The sequence below is a fragment of the Monodelphis domestica genome, chromosome 5 (genome assembly GCF_027887165.1).
Source record: "Monodelphis domestica isolate mMonDom1 chromosome 5, mMonDom1.pri, whole genome shotgun sequence".
Classification (NCBI taxonomy): Eukaryota; Metazoa; Chordata; class Mammalia; order Didelphimorphia; family Didelphidae; genus Monodelphis; species Monodelphis domestica.
In genome coordinates, this window is record NC_077231.1 from 86,410,994 (window position 1) to 86,430,433 (window position 19,440).

General features: G+C 39.2%; 1 protein-coding gene across 5 annotated transcripts in view; it reads left to right on the plus strand.

Moving 5' to 3' along the window:
- Positions 1-2,529: 2,529 nt before the first annotated feature.
- The window catches only part of LOC100020001 (protein kinase C zeta type-like), a 35,280-nt gene continuing 18,369 nt past the window's right edge, over positions 2,530-19,440 (plus strand). The window contains exons 1-4 of one of the 5 annotated variants that reach the window (XM_056798705.1): positions 2,530-3,294; positions 4,483-4,581; positions 5,915-7,473; positions 8,978-9,091. In XM_056798705.1, coding sequence (XP_056654683.1) covers positions 6,831-7,473; positions 8,978-9,091 — 757 coding nt within the window. In that variant the 5' untranslated portion in view covers positions 2,530-3,294; positions 4,483-4,581; positions 5,915-6,830. Of the gene's footprint in view, positions 7,474-8,977; positions 9,092-19,440 lie in introns of all 5 variants that reach the window. The other 4 variants (XM_056798703.1, XM_056798701.1, XM_056798704.1 and 1 more) reach the window with 4 other exon arrangements.

Here is a 19,440-nt window from a genome sequence, read left to right on the forward strand (position 1 = left end):
CCACACTCACAAGCAGGCTTCCCTCCCTCATCTCTGCTTCAGGCCTTGATGCTTCCATTTCAGCCCTATTCATGAGTATTTGTGACCTCCCCCATCCTTTCTGGAGGGTCAGATTTGAGATGGGGGAGGTTGATTCATTTCTGTCTTGAGGTTTGAAGAATCCCTGTGTCTTTAACAGGAAACCATGTCCTTCCTTGATAGTTCCCCCTCAGGCCCTGTATTTCCATCCATTCAAGATCCCTGACCTCTGTTGAGCACTCTAGTTCCCCACACTGGTCATGAGAGTAGCCTTTGGTCTTTGGGGTTAAAAATGACCCTCTCCTTTGGGCAGAAATTGCAATTTTACATTCTGGTCAAATACTTTGGTGAGATGTAGAATTGGACTGTGTAATGAGTGTAATCCTGGAGGTTCTTTTGGGAAGGGATGAAATAACCAAAGACACAGAGATTATGCATGAACCTGTGGGAGATCATAGGTCGTTTTATGCTGCTTCATATCTGAGAGGACTCCCTGCCTGGCATACAGTAAATACTCAGAAAATATATACTGATGGATGGATTGAGCAAATCCCTTTTTTGGGAGCATCAATTAGAAGTTGGGTGCTGGCACGCCCATTACAGGCTTAACTTTACATGAAGATACCAAGTTAACAGCCAATCAGCCCTAGTGCCCTCCACTACTGTCAGTGTTTCGAGTTAGGAAAAGTCTCTTCTGTCCCGCCCTGTACTGGACAAATCTTCATGAAGGCTTGGTTTCTCTTTCCTTCTTTTGGAACGTCTCAATTTCATGGATGATTCTTGGGCCTTCGGAAAATTTATTCCTCACAATATTTAATTCTGTCTTCCTCGATTTCTCTATTTGAAACCTTTTCCAATTTCTATTCCTTTGAGATTGTGAATTTGGACTCTTCCTTTGGAAGATGCAGAAGAAGCAATATTTTGCCCATTGTTTTTCTTTTTTAAATTTTATTTCAATAGTCTAAAAAACTCAATAAAACAAACATATCTATACACAACGAACAAGATTGCACATAAACGAAGTTACAAATCTCTGCTATGTTTAACTTACTTTGCTTCACATCTAAATAATAAATTCTGAATACAAGTATCCCTGCTCTTCCCCACCCTATCTGTATCACAGAAAATATTATATGGGAGACCAGTATGTCCATACAATTTAATTCTTTAATGTTTTCACATTTCAGTTTACACACTGGAGGTAACATTCACAATTTATTCCTCTAGTATTAATTCTGTCGTTGTGTATAGTGTTCTCTTGGTTCTACATACTCATTTCACTGTTCATTAGCCTGTGTAGTTCTTTCCCAGTTCCTTAGAAGTTTGCCAGTTCATCACTACTTACAGCATAGAAGTGTTCAATCATACTCATGTACCACAAATGCTATAGCCAATTCCCAATTAATGGGCATCCCTACAGTTGCCGATTCTTTGACACCACAAAGTGAGCTACTATAAATCTTTTAGAATATATGAATTCTTTTCCCTTTCCTCTGATCATCTTGGAAAACAGACACAGTTATGGGATTCCTGAGTCTATACAATTTTATAACTCTGTATGTGTAGGTCAGGAATAACTCTTCACGATGGATGGATTGGCTGGTTTACAGCTCCACCAACAGTGTATTTGTGTTCTTTTTTTCTACATCCCCTCCAATAATTGCCCTTTGGTCAGTTTAGCCAATCTGATGAATATGAAATAATATCTCAGAAGTTGGCATTTCTCTAATCACTAGTGACTTGGAGCACTTTTTTCATATAACTATATATGGCTTTGATTTCTCCATCTAAAACACTGTCTATTTATAACTTTGGGCCATTTATCAATTTGGGGATGGCTGTTTTTCTTATAAACACACAGCAAAGATCTCTATATGTTTGACATTTGAGTGTATAAAAATGTCTTCCCAATTTTCTGCTTTCCTTCTAATCTTGACAGAATTTATTTTATTTCTACAAAATCTTTTCAAATTAATGTACTCAAAATTACCCATCTCATATTTCACAATGCTCTCTCCTCAGTCCACCAACTCCCACTATGAATTGTGCTACAGGGAAACAATGTCCAGCGGCACCCCAAACAATAATTTCTTTTCTTTAAGGACCACCCCATCCCCAGAACTACTGAATCTTCTTCAAGAGAGTCTATGGACACTAACTTTCTCCCACATCATTACACATCAGTTGAGTCTAAAGGTATGCTAGACTCTGATCCTTCCTCAGACATCAGCCCAAAAGGGATCTCTTTTTTCTTTCCCCCATGGGCACCCCTAGTGAAGCCACAACTTCAGGGTGGGAACCTATCACTAGCAGATATCCTGAAACTAGTCCATTCAACTGCTTCCACAAAAAGATCTCTTCTTCAGGGAAAGGCATTAGCTGAACATTTACTATTTTCATCTGACTCAGTCTCTATGAGCAATGTTCCCATTTCAAAGGCATCACATTCAGTTGATTGTGACATCACAATAAAGGCCCTTATAAAAAGATTTACTCAGCTCAGTTGGGCTACCTTGGACTAAGGTCCCCATCAACCCTTACCTTTTTCATTTTCTCCCCTGAACAATGGGTGCAATGTGCACCCATATGCATAGGAAAAAGAAAAAAGCAGGTAAAGTCTTTGGTTCAGTTCATGGTCCTTCATGAACTCTTTTTCTTCTCTGGAAGATCAGGGTCATGTTTGAGTTGGGGAGGTTGATTACTTTCTGCTTTAAGGTAGGAAGAAACTATATATATTTAACATGAAGACATTCCATTCTCTGATAGAGCCTCCCCTGGAGAATTTTGGATTCTAATGGTCACTTTAGTTTCTCCTACTCTTCTTCAATGTCATCTTGTCTTCCTTGAGCCTCAAATGATCCTTCTCTCTACTTCTTACTCTCTCTCCTTCTCTCTCTCTCTCTCTCTCTCTCTCTCTCTCTCTCTCTCTCTCTCTCTCTCTCTCTCTCTCTGTCTCTCTGTCTCTCTCTATCTCTCTGTCTCTCAACTTTCTTTATTTCTTCTATCTTTTCTCCCTCTCTTTTCTCTTTCTTTTTTGGCCTTCTTTTCTGTACCTTTCCCAAAATCTTGTGTTTATGTCTCTTCTGTCCCATTCTCTTTTTTTCCTCCGCTATTCTCTTCTTGTCTTCCCTCCTTTCATCTGCTGTCCCTTGCCTCGTCCTTCCCTGCCCTCACCTTCTCTCCAAAACTTGTTCCCTCTGAATTTTTCTTCTTTTCTTTTCCCTTCTCAAACTACAGGGTATCAACATAAGCTGCCAGGAATCAGATCCACAAAGAGTAAGTTTTAGATTTCTTTATTGTCTGTTTGTATCTATATTTATATCATTTTCTTTAATGAGACACTACAATGAAAGATTTTTTTTTTATCTTTTTGGAAGGGATTAATGTAGGGCAGAGGATTAAAAGTGGTGTTAGGGATTCTTAGAATTAGATACACTATTAGATATGGCCAAAGTTTAGACTTCATTTACTCATTTGTCTATTCTCTTTTTGCTACTCAAAATATATATAAATAGTTCAAAAGGGAAAATTATCCCATGGGCCTGGGAAAGCAGGCTGTCCCTATCTCTTTCTTGTTCAAAATTAAGAGTCAGACCTTGTAGTCTTTGTAATCTTCTGATACATTGAGGGGATCTCCCAACATTCCAGAGAGACTTGTGGCTCTCCCTTATATTCTTCATTCACCAAAGTTGCCCAATAATTTTCATTAATAATGTTTTTATTCTCTGCTCCTTCAATAACTACACTCTCTCAAACCAGTGTCTTGCTCGGTTGCTCTCAGATTTGAGACTCATCAGAAAAGAGATGATAGATAAATTTATGTGAGTTTATGAGCACTGAGTGAAATCCCATATAAGAAGAGAAGAAGAGCCTAGTTCAAAACCTTGTAGGGCACCTACATGAAGGACTTAATTAAGTAAGAATCCAGCAAAGGAGACTAAAACAGGATAATCAGAGAAGTCCTAGGACAACCAGGAGAGTTTTGTTATGAAAATTAGAGAATTTGGGTATCAAGGAGTGCAGAGATCTTAAGAAGAATGAGGATTAAGAAGAAGGCCATTAAGAGATTTTTGCAATTTCATTTGAATGATGAAGTTGAAAACCAGACTGTAGTTCAAAAAAAAGAGTAGGAAGAAGGGAAGTAGAAGCACCTTTTATAGATAGCATTTTCAAAAATTTCAATCCCAAAGGGAAGAGAGAGATAGGAAATGATAGCTATCAGGGATAGATGGATAAAATGAAGGCTGTTTTTCATTTGGGGTTGAAGGAAAGCTGCCAGTAGATGAGGAGAGTTTGAAAACAAAATGAAACAATGGGAATACTAGAGAGATTCTCTGCTCGATGAATGATGAAGAAAAAAGAGCACATATTTTGGAGGTTCCTTCAAAATATAAGGGAACAACATATTGTCCTTTCTACCCCAAGTCCTGTGGCTGAGATTTATGTTCTCATTTATTCTTCTAGTGAGTGAGATTGGTGTAGGGCCCTTCACCCATATCCCAGACCATGGAGCAGCAGGAGACATGACATCAGTGACCAGTGAATCTACTGTATGTGCCATGGGTAAGAAAAGATTTCTTTTTCTATTATATTGGTATTCATCCTTGCTCTGGGCCCTTGTTTTCCAGGTTTGAGATATGATATGGACTCATCTTCATAGTCTGAGAACAGGAGGCTCACTGATGGGGGAGTTTGTGATTAGGTTGTAAGACCTGGCAACTTCCTCTGTCCCATTACTGTCTGCCCAGATGTATACTGTGATGCCAGCCTTTGGATGAAGAGCTCATGGAGGATTTTGTCCATTTCTTGTGTTAGTTTGTGTGTATATATATAATTTACTAGGATAAAAGTCAGCTACTGGAGGACAGGCTTTTCTATGCCCAGCACCTAAAACCCTGAATGGGGTACCTGATTCTTAACAAATGATTACTGCTTCATTTTCCATTTAACCTGAGCAGAGATATCTATCAGGAAGTTTATCTGAGCCACGCGCCTTATCTCATCTGAGGGCAAGATGACAGGACAGATCCATCTATATATCAGTCTCAGCTTATTTAATACTTTCTCATGGTGGCCATGCACCCTAGAGCACAAGTAGATCCTAATTCCTGTCACAGTCTTTTTGTTTTGAAAGTGCTTGTCAGGGAGAAGGTGCTAATGTGAGGGGTTGGGGATTGGTTGCTCTTCTCAGGAAGTTCAAAATCCTCACAGGCTCTGGGGATCTCTGTCCAAATGACTCCAAACTTCCCCCATCAACCCTTAGGCACACTTCAACTAACTGCTTTGGTCACAGGATTCTCTACTGAGACTTCAGGGACACTGAAGAAAGTGAGTGGATCTGACCAGGGAAGAGAACCAACAAACTCCACCAGTATCCCTATGACTGGCTTGTCCATTTCTTGTGTTAGTTTGTGTGTATACATATAATTTACTAGGATAAAAGTCAGCTACTGGAGGACAGGCTTTTCTATGCCCAGCACCTAAAACCCTGAATGGGGTACCTGATTCTTAACAAATGATTACTGCTTCATTTTCCATTTAACCTGAGCAGATATCTATCAGGCAGTTTGTCTGAGCCAGGATCCCTATCTCATCTGAGGGTAAGATGACAGGACAGATCCATGTAGATGATGATATGTAGATATCAGTCTCTTCTTATTTAATACTTTCTCATGGTGGCCATGCACCCTAGAGCAGTAGATCTTAATCTCTGTCACCGACTTTTTTGTTTTGAAAGGGCTTGTCAGGGAGAAGGTGCTAATGTGAGGGGTTGGGGATTGGTTGCTCTTCTCAGGAAGTTCAAAATCCTCACAGGCTCTGGGGATCTCTGTCCAAATGGCTCCAAACTTCCCCCATCAACCCTTAGGCATACTTCAACTAACTGCTTTGGTCACAGGATTCTCCACTGAGACTTCAGGGACACTGAAGAAAGTGAGTGGATCTGACCAGGGAAGAGAACCAACAGACTCCACCAGTATCCCTATGACTGGCTTTATCGGGAGAGATTCCATTGCTGACACTGAAACGGACATACGTGTCATGGAGACAACTCCAAGAGCCACAGCCACTCAAGACCCACTTCTCACTGTGCCCACTGGAACAGGTGACCTCATCCCTGGGATGCACAGGAGAACTGTGTCCTCTCCCACCGAAACCTCAGCTCCATCTGAGATATCCTCTGGAGTCACCATTGCCATTGCAAGGACCTCACTCTCCATGACTCCAGTAGAAATCACAGCTAGCCCCGGCTCCAGTGCTCCCTTAAACATCAGCCTATTGGGGACAATTTTTTTATACCCCTTGCAGACATACCTGTAGCTGAAATAACTATTGGAGAGAGTTCCAGTATCCCCCTGTCTCCATGGCCCACTCCAGTTGATTTTTTGACTATTGCTGTCTCAGCCCCAGGAACTGAAATAACCTCCATTGTGCCTCTATCATCAATTCCAAGAGCCTCAAGTGCCACAGAAACCATACCAAATCCAGATTTGTCAGTGAGACCTACCACACTAGAGCCAGGCTCAGCTGCCCTAACTTTCACTGCTCCCCACATCATTCCAACACCGTCTGGAGAAGACACAAACACCCCATTGTTGTCTATAGAAGGACCAACAGAAGATAAAACAGTGTCCAGCACCTTCCCAGCAAATGCAGACACCCCTGGTATCACTCAACGGGAGCACTTCTTCAGAGGTCCTGGAGTAACTTTTCAACCTGGCAGGGCCTCTACTTCTCTGCCCAATTTTCGTGAAGGGACCAGTTACTCCAGAACTGTCCCCTCACCCTCTTTAGAAAGGAGGAAAACCACTGCCATGATTGGAGTCTGGACAAGCCCAGCTGAACCTCTCACTCCGGAGCCCAAGAAGCCCACCCCTGCTGAGGGTTCACTCTGTGTTGGACCAGTGCCTGAATTTAGCAGCAGGGAAAGTGGACTTTTACAGACTAGCTTGGCCTCTGCTGTGACCTTTAACTCTCCACTACTGAGCACCATTGCTTCTAGCAGCATGGATGAAGACACAGAAATGGTGTCAGGATTAGCTTCCTGGACAGCCAGCTCCTCATCACAAGTAGAAGTCAGTCCTCCTAATCTGGTTGCCACCACAGGAGATGAACCCTCTCTGGGAACAGAACCTCACAATGCCATCCACGAATCTCTGAGCCCAAGAACAGGCTCCTTTCCTGCCTTAAGTACTCCCACAGCCTGCACAAGAACAGCTTCCCTTGAGCCTGCTACTTCATTGGAGGACCAAGGGCCAGCCTGCCTGACTCCAGAGACTGAGAGAAACCCACAGGCAACACCAACTCCAGCTATCACCCTGCCTCCAGCCAGCACACAGGAAGTTTGCACAACAGCATCTCCCAGTCCTCCTGACACAAACACAGAGGGCAGCAGTGTCCAGGCAGGGACAGCCTCTGTTTCTGATCAGGTGCCTTCCACTTCCAGCCTCTTCCCAAGTAAGCATATTTTAAATAAACTTCCCAGGGAGGGAATTGGGGTGTGGTCTTGGAGGGAATGGAGAGTGTCTGTCCAGGGAGGGTTAGTTTGTGCCTTTCTAAGGGGAAGGGTCTTCCTCCCAGGTCCTTCCTCTCTTTAGCCTTTGTGACAAGGAAATCACTTTTAAAAGACTGATATATATTAATTTAAGGTCGCCAAGGAATTCAGCTATGTAATTCCTTAATGAAAACTCAAGTCAGCCGTCAACCTTTTATGGAGTTTTAATTACAAACAGGAGGAAGAAAGGAATTAGAGATAGAGAGATAGAGGAAGAGAGAAAGGGGAGAGAAGGGAATAGGGCTTAAATACCCCTTCTGTTTAGGCTGGGCCAAAAGGCCCAAGCCCTTAGATAGCTGGGGCAATGAAAGGAGATCAGTCCCTATTACTCACGTGACCAAAAATGGAGAAACAGTCTCCGGGGCCCCCACCTTCAGCTTCCTTCAGTGCAAGCTTCTCAGAGCACACCGCAACCACTCCGACAAACTCCTCCACCACCTCTGAGTCTTCAGACCCCTCTCTCTTTAAGGAAACCATCCAAGTTCCCTCTCCTCAGTTCTCATATCTACCAATCACTCTCCATCAATTTCCCTGTGCCAATGGAGGCTCTAGCTTAACCCAGGACTGCCCAGAGGTCTCTGGCTTTGCACATGTCTGTTGAAGGTCATATTTTCAAATAATTAAATCTTTGATCCTTTGCTACAGCCCTTTCTAAATCCTGTTAACCTGAGTAGGGTAGAGATTGGAATAATTAAATTTTGATCTAGGTTGTAGCCCTTACTCAATCCTGTTAGGACTGAATAGGGTGGAGATTGATTCCAAGTATCTCCATTGTATCAATTCTAAAATCAATCATGACTCAAAGAACTTCCTGTTCTATGCGTAAGCATAGGTCAAAGTCCTTTCCATTGTTCAGCAAAAGGTTTCTGTCCTAAAGTAATCTTAAGAAGGGAGGAGGAGGATCCTCCCATGCCAATGGGGTTCACATTCCAATAGTCAAGACCCACTATCAATAGGAAATTTTTCAAGTATGAAATTTCCCCATGGTGAAATTTCCAACATTTATAAGTCTAAGAAATTTTGAGGTTTACACCTTCCATTGAGCCACTGTAGGGACATTTTCTTGGTTCCATATCTGTTGAATTAGTGTCATCTCTCCAGGCTTCCTCAACTCCATGCAAGGATAATTTCACAGTCCCTGTGCTAAAGTGATTCTCCTCTTCTTATTGATGGGATTCTGATTCCACTTGATTTAGTGGAACCTCATGAATTAACATAGATGGGGATTGTCCATCAGTGAGTCCATGCTTTGAAGGGGAAAATTTGATTATTTATCCTGTGGGGAAAAGTCAGAGAAGCCATGTATTTTTGATCTCAGCAGTTAGTAGCAACAATGTACTTTCCTTTGGGAGTCCACTAATAAAGACTTGACTGAGCTCTGGTTTCTCCCCTCCTCTCATCCTGTAGGAGGTGATGCTGGTGTGGTGCCAGTCACACATGCCCAAGGCCATGATGTACCAGGAAGCACAGTAACACCAATAAGGAGCCCCCTGACCCCTGTGTCTACTATTATTCCCTCAGGTAAGTAGGTACCTCCTCTCTGTCTCTGTGTTGGAGGTTTATCCTTTTTAGGGCCTTGTTTCCCAATCTTACAGAGGAAACATGAAATTATTTTAGAGATCAATCCTCAAGAACTCTTCTGAACCTCTGATTCCTTTCTATGTACAGCCTGGAGAAGAAGAGTTTTAGAGGTAGGAGTGAGATTCCCACTGCTAAGGTCTTTTATATAATCAACCATAGGTATAAAGTTGGAAGGAAACTTTGAACTATCAGGTATTATGGATAGCCTCTCATTTTACTGATGTGGATACTGAGGTTTAGAGAAATAAAGTAATTAGCTCAGGGTGACTGGATATGACTGGAAGAGGGACCCTTAAAGATCATCTAGCTGGATCCCATCTTTTTACATATTGGAAAATTGGGGTGGAGAGAAGTTAAGTGACATGCCCTATGACACAAAAGTAGAAAGCATCAGAGGTGAGATTTGAACGCAGGACTCTATTATGCTGTATTTCAAGGTCAAGAGGAGAAGTTAGCCCTTTTACCTCACATTGAATGGCTTCCACTTTGGGGAATGTTCCTTCTTTGAACTCTCCAAGGGTAGAGAATGTGTTTTTAAATTTTTATTTACATCTTCAGTATTTAGGATAGGGCTGAACACATAATAAACACTTAGTCAATGGCAACTAATTGATTGCTTTGATCTAATGTGTAGATTTGTGAGATTCAGTTTATTAAAAAAAATTGTCTTCAATACGTATCTTATACACCTACGTATTGAACTTGCCTATGGAAAAGTGAAGGGGAATGGAATAAGCAATTATATAATGCCTACTATGTGCCAGGCACTGTGACTAAGCATTTTTTATAGAAATAGTATCTCATTTGATCCACATAACAACCCTACGTATTGGGTTTTATAGTTAGCTCCATTTTTCAGATGAGAAAAACAGGCAAGCAATGACTGCTTGACTTTCCCAGGGTCATACAGCTAATGAGTTCTTAGGTCAGATTTGAACTCAGGTCTTCCTGACTCCAGGCTCAGCACTATCTCCACTATGCCACCTAATTACTTCTATGGTCCGAGCCACAGAGTTTTCGGTTTCAAGAGTCAGGAATGGAGACAGATCCAAAAGCTCTGCTCTTTAGCAGTGAACTTGGGGAAGGTGAATGATGCAGATATGGGCAAATCACTTTATTTCTATCAGCCTTGACTTGCCAAAGAGGAAAAGAATGGTTCTGGGACCTTCCCTTTTAGGTATGATTTCATTACCACCTCCCTAATCTTAGCTTAATAATTCACTTGGACCTTTGGTGATTGATTGCACTTGGCCCACCCATTTAATACTGAATCCCAAGAATTTGCCTCTAAGTTTTGTCCTTTCTGAGACATTATTTAAAGCTTCCTCAGAGGGGAGAGAAGCTTTAAGGTAGGAAGATAGAGACAGGATAGAAGTTTTAGATACCATGAGGGGGATGAAGGAGTCAAATTAGAGATATGGGGTGGCAGGAATGAGTCTTTATTAATTATCAATAAGCCACAGCCAAGCTCTGATCAAAGGACCCTTCCGAAGGCTTTTACCAGTCCAGAGACCCACATTTAATACCACACAGGTCGGAGAGATGAAAGAGAAAGATTAGAAATGGAGCCTGGCCTAAGACCAGGCTCCAGCAAGGACAGCCATCAGTTAGCCTGAAAGAGAGAGAGAGAGAGAGAGAGAGAGAGAGAGAGAGAGAGAGAGAGAGAGAGAGAGAGAGAGAGAGAGGCGGAGCTTGCTGGGCCATATATAATCTTTGATATTCAAATATACACAGTACATAGGGATGATTCTCATTGGTTAATGACAAGGTATAGGTGTGATTTCTCTTAACCAGGTGAGCACAAAGAAACCTGTGTTCCTGCCTAACCTGGGGGAAGCTGGGGTCAAGGGTCAGAGGCTTTCCCAGCCATGTGCAATACTGAACATGCTCAAGACTGAGCATGATCTCTTCTAAGGCAATCTGTACATACCAACTGTTCCCCTTGCCCATAGCTAGGGGTGGACTACTACATTGTTCTTCAACCAGGGATGCCTCTTGGTCACTAGTTTATGGATTGATTCCTACACATTAGCTCTGTGATTCCTGTGACCTGGTCCTACTCTACTATGGCCTCTGAGTGTTTCCAGGAACTTCTGTAGCCAGGAGATCCTAGAATTGGTCAGAGGTCAGAACTGAAAAACTGGACCTCTCTGATGTCATTGTCTCCACATGGCTCCTGGCAGCCCATCAGCCTGGTGGATAAGGTCAAGTTTGGAGTTCTAGGTGTGATGGAGATGAAGATGAGGAGACATGTGTCTCTAGATCAGTGGTTCTCAACCTCTCAATATGTAGCAATGAGAATACATAATGCATATCAGGTATTTGCATTCTGAATCATAACTGTAGCAAAATTACAGTTTTGAAGTAGCCACCAAAGTAATTTTTTGGTTTGGGGTCACTGCAACATGAGGAATTATATTGAGGGGTCATGGCATTAGAAAGGTAGAGAACCACTGCTCTAGATGATTTTAGGTGAGGATTGGAGGCAGACCATCAAGCCATTTTCTGGATAAGAAACTTCAAGGAAGGGGAGTGTGTCCCATGTACCATAAAATCCCTAAAGCATCCTTTTATTAAATTGTGACTGATATTCCTCTCTATTTATTGCTTTTGTTAATAATCCTTGTTCAGACATCTATTTCCAATAGAAAATTACCTATGCTATTAGAGAAGCTGTATGTCATTCAGCATAGCTGATGAGAAATCAAACCATATCTGATTAGCATGTTGCTTAATAGTCTCTGATGCTTTTTATCTTTTAAAATTTGACTTTAATTAAAATAATTTTATGTAAAGATATTATATTTTCCCAATTAAATCTAGTAACAATTTTCAATATATGCTTTCTGAAATTATTAGGTCCAAATTGTAAATTGTCTTCCCCCTTCCCTTCTGTCCCCCTCTTGGAGAGATGGTAAGTAATTTGAAATGGATTATACATGTATTTTCATGTAAAACATAATTCCATATTGGTCATTTTTATAAGAGAATGCTCAAAGGGGGCAGCTGGGTAGCTCAGTGGATTGAGAACCAGCCCTAGAGACGGGAGGTCCTAGGTTCAAATCTGGCCTCAGACACTTCCCAGCTGTGTGACCCTGGGCAAGTCACTTGACCTCCATTGCCTAGTCCTTACCAGTCTTCTGCCTTGGAGCCAATACACAGTATTGACTCCAAGATGGAAGGTAAGGGTTTAAAAAGGAAAAAAAAAAGAGAATGCTCACATAAAACCAGAGCCACATAAACTACATAAAATAATGTGAAAGAGAATATGCTTTGATCTGCAGCTGACTCCACATTTCTTTCTCTAGAGGCATAAAACATTCTTGGTCAAAAGTCCTTCAGAACTGTTCCAGATTGCTGTCTTTCTGAGAGTAGCTACAATTTTCACAGTTGATCAAAAGCAGATCAAAGCATGCTCCCCTTTAAATTCAATTCAAAATTATTCATGTTATATCTTATAGTACTCGCTGTTTCTTGTTTGGTCTTATCATGGTTATTGTCTGCTTAGTAATTATTGATCTGAAGAGAGCTGTTAAAGATAGATGAGTGAGGAAAGGTAGTAGTCAAGGTGGAATGGCTCTTGTTGTACTCTCTCACTCTCTTCTCCTGGTCTATGATAGTTGAGGAATATCTCTGGGAAATGGTGATCCAGAGTGATGTGGGTAGTGTAAGTTAGGGGAAGGTTTTCCCTATTGAGTGATAGGAGGGTTACCCCAGAATTAATAGGCACAGTCTTTTAGAATTGTAAGCCTCTCCTCAGTTCATGACTCAGTGGGGAGTCCTGACCAGCATTTTTTTTTGCAATGGCTGATCACTAACCTCAGTGAATTAGCTTCCTCCAGGATCCTTGAATAAATCCCTTTCTTCAATTATGACTGTGGTTTAAATTGGTTTAATAAACACAAGATATCTGGAAGTGGACAGTCCAGGTTTAGATTAGTGGTGTCCCTATATCTAAAGCCCAAATGGTCCTTCTTTACGGATGCCTTGGGCAAACCAGAAATTCACCTCCCCTTCCCAGTGTCTTGGGATAGAATATCTTGGGATTAAGGCAAGATAAGGCAGGTGCTATTAAACTGTGGGGCGGGGGGGGGGGGGGGCTGTTGAGTCTGAGGCCCCTACAGGTCCAATGGGATCTGAATCTCTCTTCAGCTGTCAGGCAGGTATAAATTTCTTCTTGAGAAGTCCCAAGGCTGATACTCCTGGATATCTTTTACCTGGCTCTTGGCTGATCTCCAGCAAGGCAAGAAAACCTCTTCTCACCTCAAGATCAAGTCTCAAAAACCCCATTCTTTCCCTGGCATTCTTCCCTGTTCCTGTTCTACAGCCATGCTCCTCTGCTTTCAACTGTCTTTACCCATCAATCATGTCTTCTTCAACATTCCATTTCTCATCCTTTGCAAGTTACTCTTACAGTCTTAAATTCTTATCTTCTTCATAGATCTGGAAGATAACCTATTCTATGTTCCCCGAATTTAGTTATGGTATCACTCATTATATATAAATCATATATACTCATTGGATCTTATCTTGCTATAGGATGTAAGATATTGGGCAATACCTAGTTCCTGCCATAAACTTTAATTTATAAAAATCATTTTTAGTTATAAGTAGATACTTTTTCAATTTTTCAAATTAATTTTATTTTAAAAATATTTCCCTGTTTACATATTTCATTTTCTTTCCTTCCCCTCTTCCTTTCCCCATCCCAAATCCAATAAGCACTTCTACTGGATTATATATATGTTATCACTGATACCACTTCCATATTATTCATTTTTGGAATAAAGTACTCTTTTAAAATACAAACCTCCAATCATATATCTATATAAACAAATGATTGTCATTTGTTTTTTTTTTCTGGGTTTCTACTCCCACAGTACTTTCTCTTGATGTAGAGGGGAATTGGGATTGTCTTGTAATAGCAAAGCCCTTTATATTGGATTATTTCACAATGTTTCACTTTCTGTGTATAATGTTCTTTTGATTCAGTTCACTTCACTCTGCATCAGTTCCTGGAGTTCTTCCAGTTGATATAGAATTCCTTTGGTTCACCATTCCTTACAGTACAGTGTAGTATTCTATCACCATCATAAACCACAATTTGTTCAGCCATTTCCCAACTGAGGGACACGTTATCCCCCATTTTACAATTATTTGCCACCACAAAGAGCACAACTATGAATACTTTTGCACAAATATTTTTCATTATTATCTCTTTAGGGTACGATTCTAGTAGTGTGTATTGCTAAATTGCTTTCTAGAATGGTTTGATCAATTCACAACTCTACCAGCAGTGCATTAATGTCCCAATTTTGCCACATCCCCACCAACATTTAACATTTTCCTTTACTGTCATATTGGCCAAACTGTTAGGTATGACATACCTCATCATTGTTTTGATTTGCATTTCTCTAATTATGTGGGATTATAAACTCTTTTCCATGTATTTATTGATAGTTTTGACTTCTTTATCTTAAATCTATTTGTGTCACTTGACCATTTGTCAATTGAGGAATGACTTTTTTTTCTTTTTTTACAATTGACTTAGCTCCTCATAACTTTAAGAAATTAGACTATTGTCAGAGAATTTTGTTGTAAAATTCCCCCCAAATTTATAGCTTCCCTTTTAATTTTGTTTGAATTGGTTTTATTTGTACAAAATCTTTTTAATTTGAAGTAATCAAAATTATTCATTTTACATTTTGTAATGTTCTCTATGTTTTGCTTGGTCTTAAATTCACGTTCTCACAGATCTAACAGATATACTATTTGGTGTTCACCTAATTTACTTATAATTTCCTTCCTTTTGGAAATTATCTTGGTATAGGGTATGAGATATTCATCTCACACTAATCTGTCTCATATTGTTTTCCAATTTTCCCAGCACTTTTTATCAAATAGTGTATTCTTATCTCAAAACCTGGGATCATTGGGTTCATCAAAAACTTTTTTCCTGAGGTCATTTACCCCAAGTCTATTCCATTGATCCCCTTTTATCTCTTAGGCAGTACTATATTTGATGACCACCACTTTATAATACAGTTTAAGATCTGGTACTGCTAGGACTCCATCCTTCACATTTTTTTCATTTGTTCCCTTGATATTAGTGATCTTTTGTTCTTAGAAATGAACTTCGTTATAATTTTTTCTGATTCTATAAAATTATTTTTGATAGATTGATAGCTATGGCACTGAATAAGTAAATTAGTTTTGATGGAATAGTCATTTTACTATATTATCTTATAACAATAAATATTTTTGCAATTGTTTAGATCTAGTTTTAATTGTGTATAAAATGTTTTTTAGTTGTTTTTTGTTTAATTCTTGAGTTTATCTTGGTAGATACATTCCCAAATATTTTATATTATCTAGAGTGATTTTTTAAAACATTATTTTATTTGGTTATTTGCAAACATTATTCATTGGAAACAAAGATCATTTTTTTTCCTCCCCCACCTCTCCCATTGCCGACGCATGATTCCACTGGGTATCACATGTGTTCTTGATTCGAACCCATTTCTGTGTTGTTGGTATTTGCATTAGAGTGTTCATTTAGAGTCTCTCCTCAGTCATATTCTCTCCAACCCTGTAGTCAAGCAGTTGCTTTTCCTCGGTGTTTTTACTCCCACAGTTTATCCTCTGCTTATGGATAGTGTTTTTTAGATCCCTGCAGATTGTTTAGAGACATTGCATTGGCCCTAATGGAGAAGTCCATTACCTTCCATTGTACTGCAATGTTATCAATCTCTGTGTATAATGACTTCCTGGTTCTGCTCCTTTCACTCTGCATCACTTCCTGGAGGTTGTTCCAGACTCCATGGAATTCCTTCACTTTATTATTCCTTTTAGCACAATAGTATTCAATCACCAACATATACCACAATTTGTTCAGCCATTCTCCAATTGAAGGGCATTCCATCATTTTCCAATTTTTGGCCACCACAAAGAGTGCAGCTATGAATATTCTTGTACAAGTCTTTTTCCTAATTACCTTTTTGGGGTACAAACCCAGCAGTGCCATGGCTGGATCAAAGGGCTGATAGTCTTTTATCGCCATTTGAATATAGTTCCAAATTGTCCTCCAGAATGGTTGGATCAATTAACAACTCCACCAGAAATGAATTAGGGTCCCCACTTTGCCACATCTGCTCCAGCATTCATTACTTTCCTTTGCTGTCATGTTAGCCAATCTGCTAGGTGTGAGGTGATACCTCAGAGTTGTTTTGATTTGCATCTCTCTGATTATAAAAGATGTAGAGCACTTTTTCATGTGCTTATTAATAGTTTTGATTTCATTGGCTGAGAACTGCCTATTTATGTCTCTTGCCTATTTATCAATTGGAGAATGGCTTGATTTTTTGTACAATTGAATTAGCTCTTTGTAAATTTGAGTAATTAAACCATTGTCAGAGGTTTTTATGAAGATTGCTTCCCAATTTGTTGCTTTCCTTCCAATTTTAGTTACATTGGTTTTGTTTGTACAAAAACTTTTTAATTTGATGTATTCTAAATTACTTATTTTGAATTTTTTGCCTCATTCTAAGTCTTGCTTGGTTTTAAAATCTTTCCCCTCCCAAAAGTCTGACAGGTATACTATTCTGTGTTCGCCTAATTTTTTTTATAGTTTACTTCTTTATGTTCAAGTCATTCACCCATTTTGAATTTATCTTGGTGTAGGATGTGAGGTGTTGATCTAAACTTAATCTTTCCCACACTGTCTTCCAATTTTCCCAGCAGTTTTTAGGAAATAGTGGATTTTTGTCCCAAAAGCTGGGTTCTCTGGATTTGTCGTATACATTCCTGCTGAAGTCACTTACCGTGAGTCTATTCCACTGATCCTCCTTTCTGTCTCTTAGCCAGTACCAAATTGTTTTGATGACCACTGCTTCATAATATAGTCTGAGATCTGGGACTGCAAAGCCCCCTTCCTTTGTATTTTTTCATTATTTCCTTGGATATCCTTGATCCTTTGTTCTTCCAAATGAAATTTGTTATAGTTTTTTCTAAATCAGTAAAAAAAAAATTTGCAAGTTCAATGGGTATGGCACTAAATAGATAAATGATTTTGGGTAGGATGGTCATTTTTATTATATTGGCTCATCCTACCCATGAGCAGTTAATGTTTTTCCAAATGCTCAAGTCTAGTTTTAGTTGTGTGGAGAGTGTTTGGTAGTTGTGTTCATATAGGTCCTGTGTTTGTTTCGGGAGATAGACTCCTAAGTATTCTATTTTGTCTAAGGTGATTTTAAATGGGATTTCTCTTTCTAGTTCTTGCTGCTGAGCTGTGTTGGAAATATGTAGAAATGCTGATGACTTATGTGGGTTTATTTTGTATCCTGCAACTTTGCTAAAGTTGTTGATTATTTCGATTAGCTTTTTGGTTGAATCTCTAGGATTCTTTAAGTAGACCATCATGTCATCCTCAAAGAGTGATAACTTGGTCTCCTCATTGCCAGTTTTAATGCCTGCAATTACTTTTTCTTCTCTAATTGCTACTGCTATGTTTCTAGTACAATGTCAAATAATAGAGGTTATAATGGGCATCCTTCTTTCACTCCTGATCTTAATGGGAATGCATCTAGTTTATCCCCATTGCAGATGATATTAGTTGATGGTTTTAGATATATACTGTTTATTATTTTTAGGAAAGACCCTTCTATTCCTATGCTTTCTAGTGTTTTTAATAGGAATGGGTGTTGTATTTTATCAAAGGCTTTTTTTTGCGTCTATTGAAATAATCATGTGACTTTTGTTGGTTTACTTGTTGAAGTGGTCAATTATGTGGATGGTTGTCCTAATATTGAACCAGCCCTGCATCCCTGGTATAAATCCTACTTGATCACGGTGAATGACTCTTCTGATCACTTGCTGGAGTCTTTTTGCTAGTATCCTATTTAAGATTTTTGCATCTATATTCATTAGGGAGATTGGTCTATAATTTTCTTCCTCTGTTTTTGGCCTGCCTGGCTTTGGAATCAGTACTATGTTTGTGTCATAAAAGGAATTTGGTAGAACTCCCTCTTTGCTTATTATGTCAAATAGTTTGTATAATATTGGAGTTAGCTGTTCTTTAAATGTTTGATAGAATTCACTGGTGAATCCATCAGGCCCTGGGGATTTTTTCTTAGGAAGTTCTTTGATTGCCTGTTGGATTTCTATTTCTGATATGGGATTATTTAAGAAATCTATTTCTTCTTCTGTTAGTCTAGGCAATTTATATTTTTGTAAATATTCATCCATATCACCTAGGTTGGTATATTTATTGCCATATAGTTGGGCAAAGTAGTTTTTAGTGATTGCCTTAATTTCCTCTTCATTGGAGGTAAGGTCCCCCTTTTCATCCTTGATGCTGTTAATTTGCCTTTCTTCTTTCCATTTTTTAGTTAGATTGACCAGTACTTTGTTTGTTTTGTCTGTTTTTTCAAAGTACCAGCTTCTAGTCTTATTTATTAGTGCAATAGTTCTATCACTTTCGATTTTATTAATTTCTCCCTTAATTTTTAGGATTTCTAGTTTGGTTTTCTTCTGGGGGTTTTTAATTTGTTTGCTCTCAAGTTTTTTGATTTGCATTTCCAATTCATTTATCTCTGCCCTCCCCAATTTGTTAATATATGCACTCAAGGATATAAATTTTCCTCTAAGTACTGCTTTGGCTGCATCCCATAAGGTTTGAAAGGATGTCTCACCATTGTCATTTTCCTCAATGAAATTATTAATTGTTTCTATGATTTCTTCTCTAACAGATTTTAGAGTATCATATTATTTAATTTCCAATTAATTTTTGATTTGGGTCTCCATGTACACTTACTGATCAATCTTTTTATTGCTTTATGATATGAAAAGGTTGCATTTATTATTTCTGCTTTTCTGCATTTGAGTGCCATGTTTCTGTGACCTATGATCCATTTTTGTGAATGTGCCATGTGGTGCTGAGAAGAAGGTGTATTCCTTTTTGTCCGTATTTATTTTTTTCCATAAATCTACTAACTCTAATTTTCCTAGGATTTCATTCACATCTTTTACCTCTTATTTATTCATTTTTTGGTTTGATTTATCTAAATTTTATAGTGTTTGGTTCAAGTCTCCCACAAATATGGTTTTACTGTCTATTTTCTCCTTCAATTCTCCTAGTTTCTCCATTAGAAATTTGGATGCTATACCATTTGGTGCATATGTGTTGATTAGTGATATTTCCTCATTGTCTATACTCCCTTTTAACAGAATATATTTACCTTCCCTACGCCTTTTGATCAGGTCTATTTGTGCTTTGGCTTTGTCAGATATCA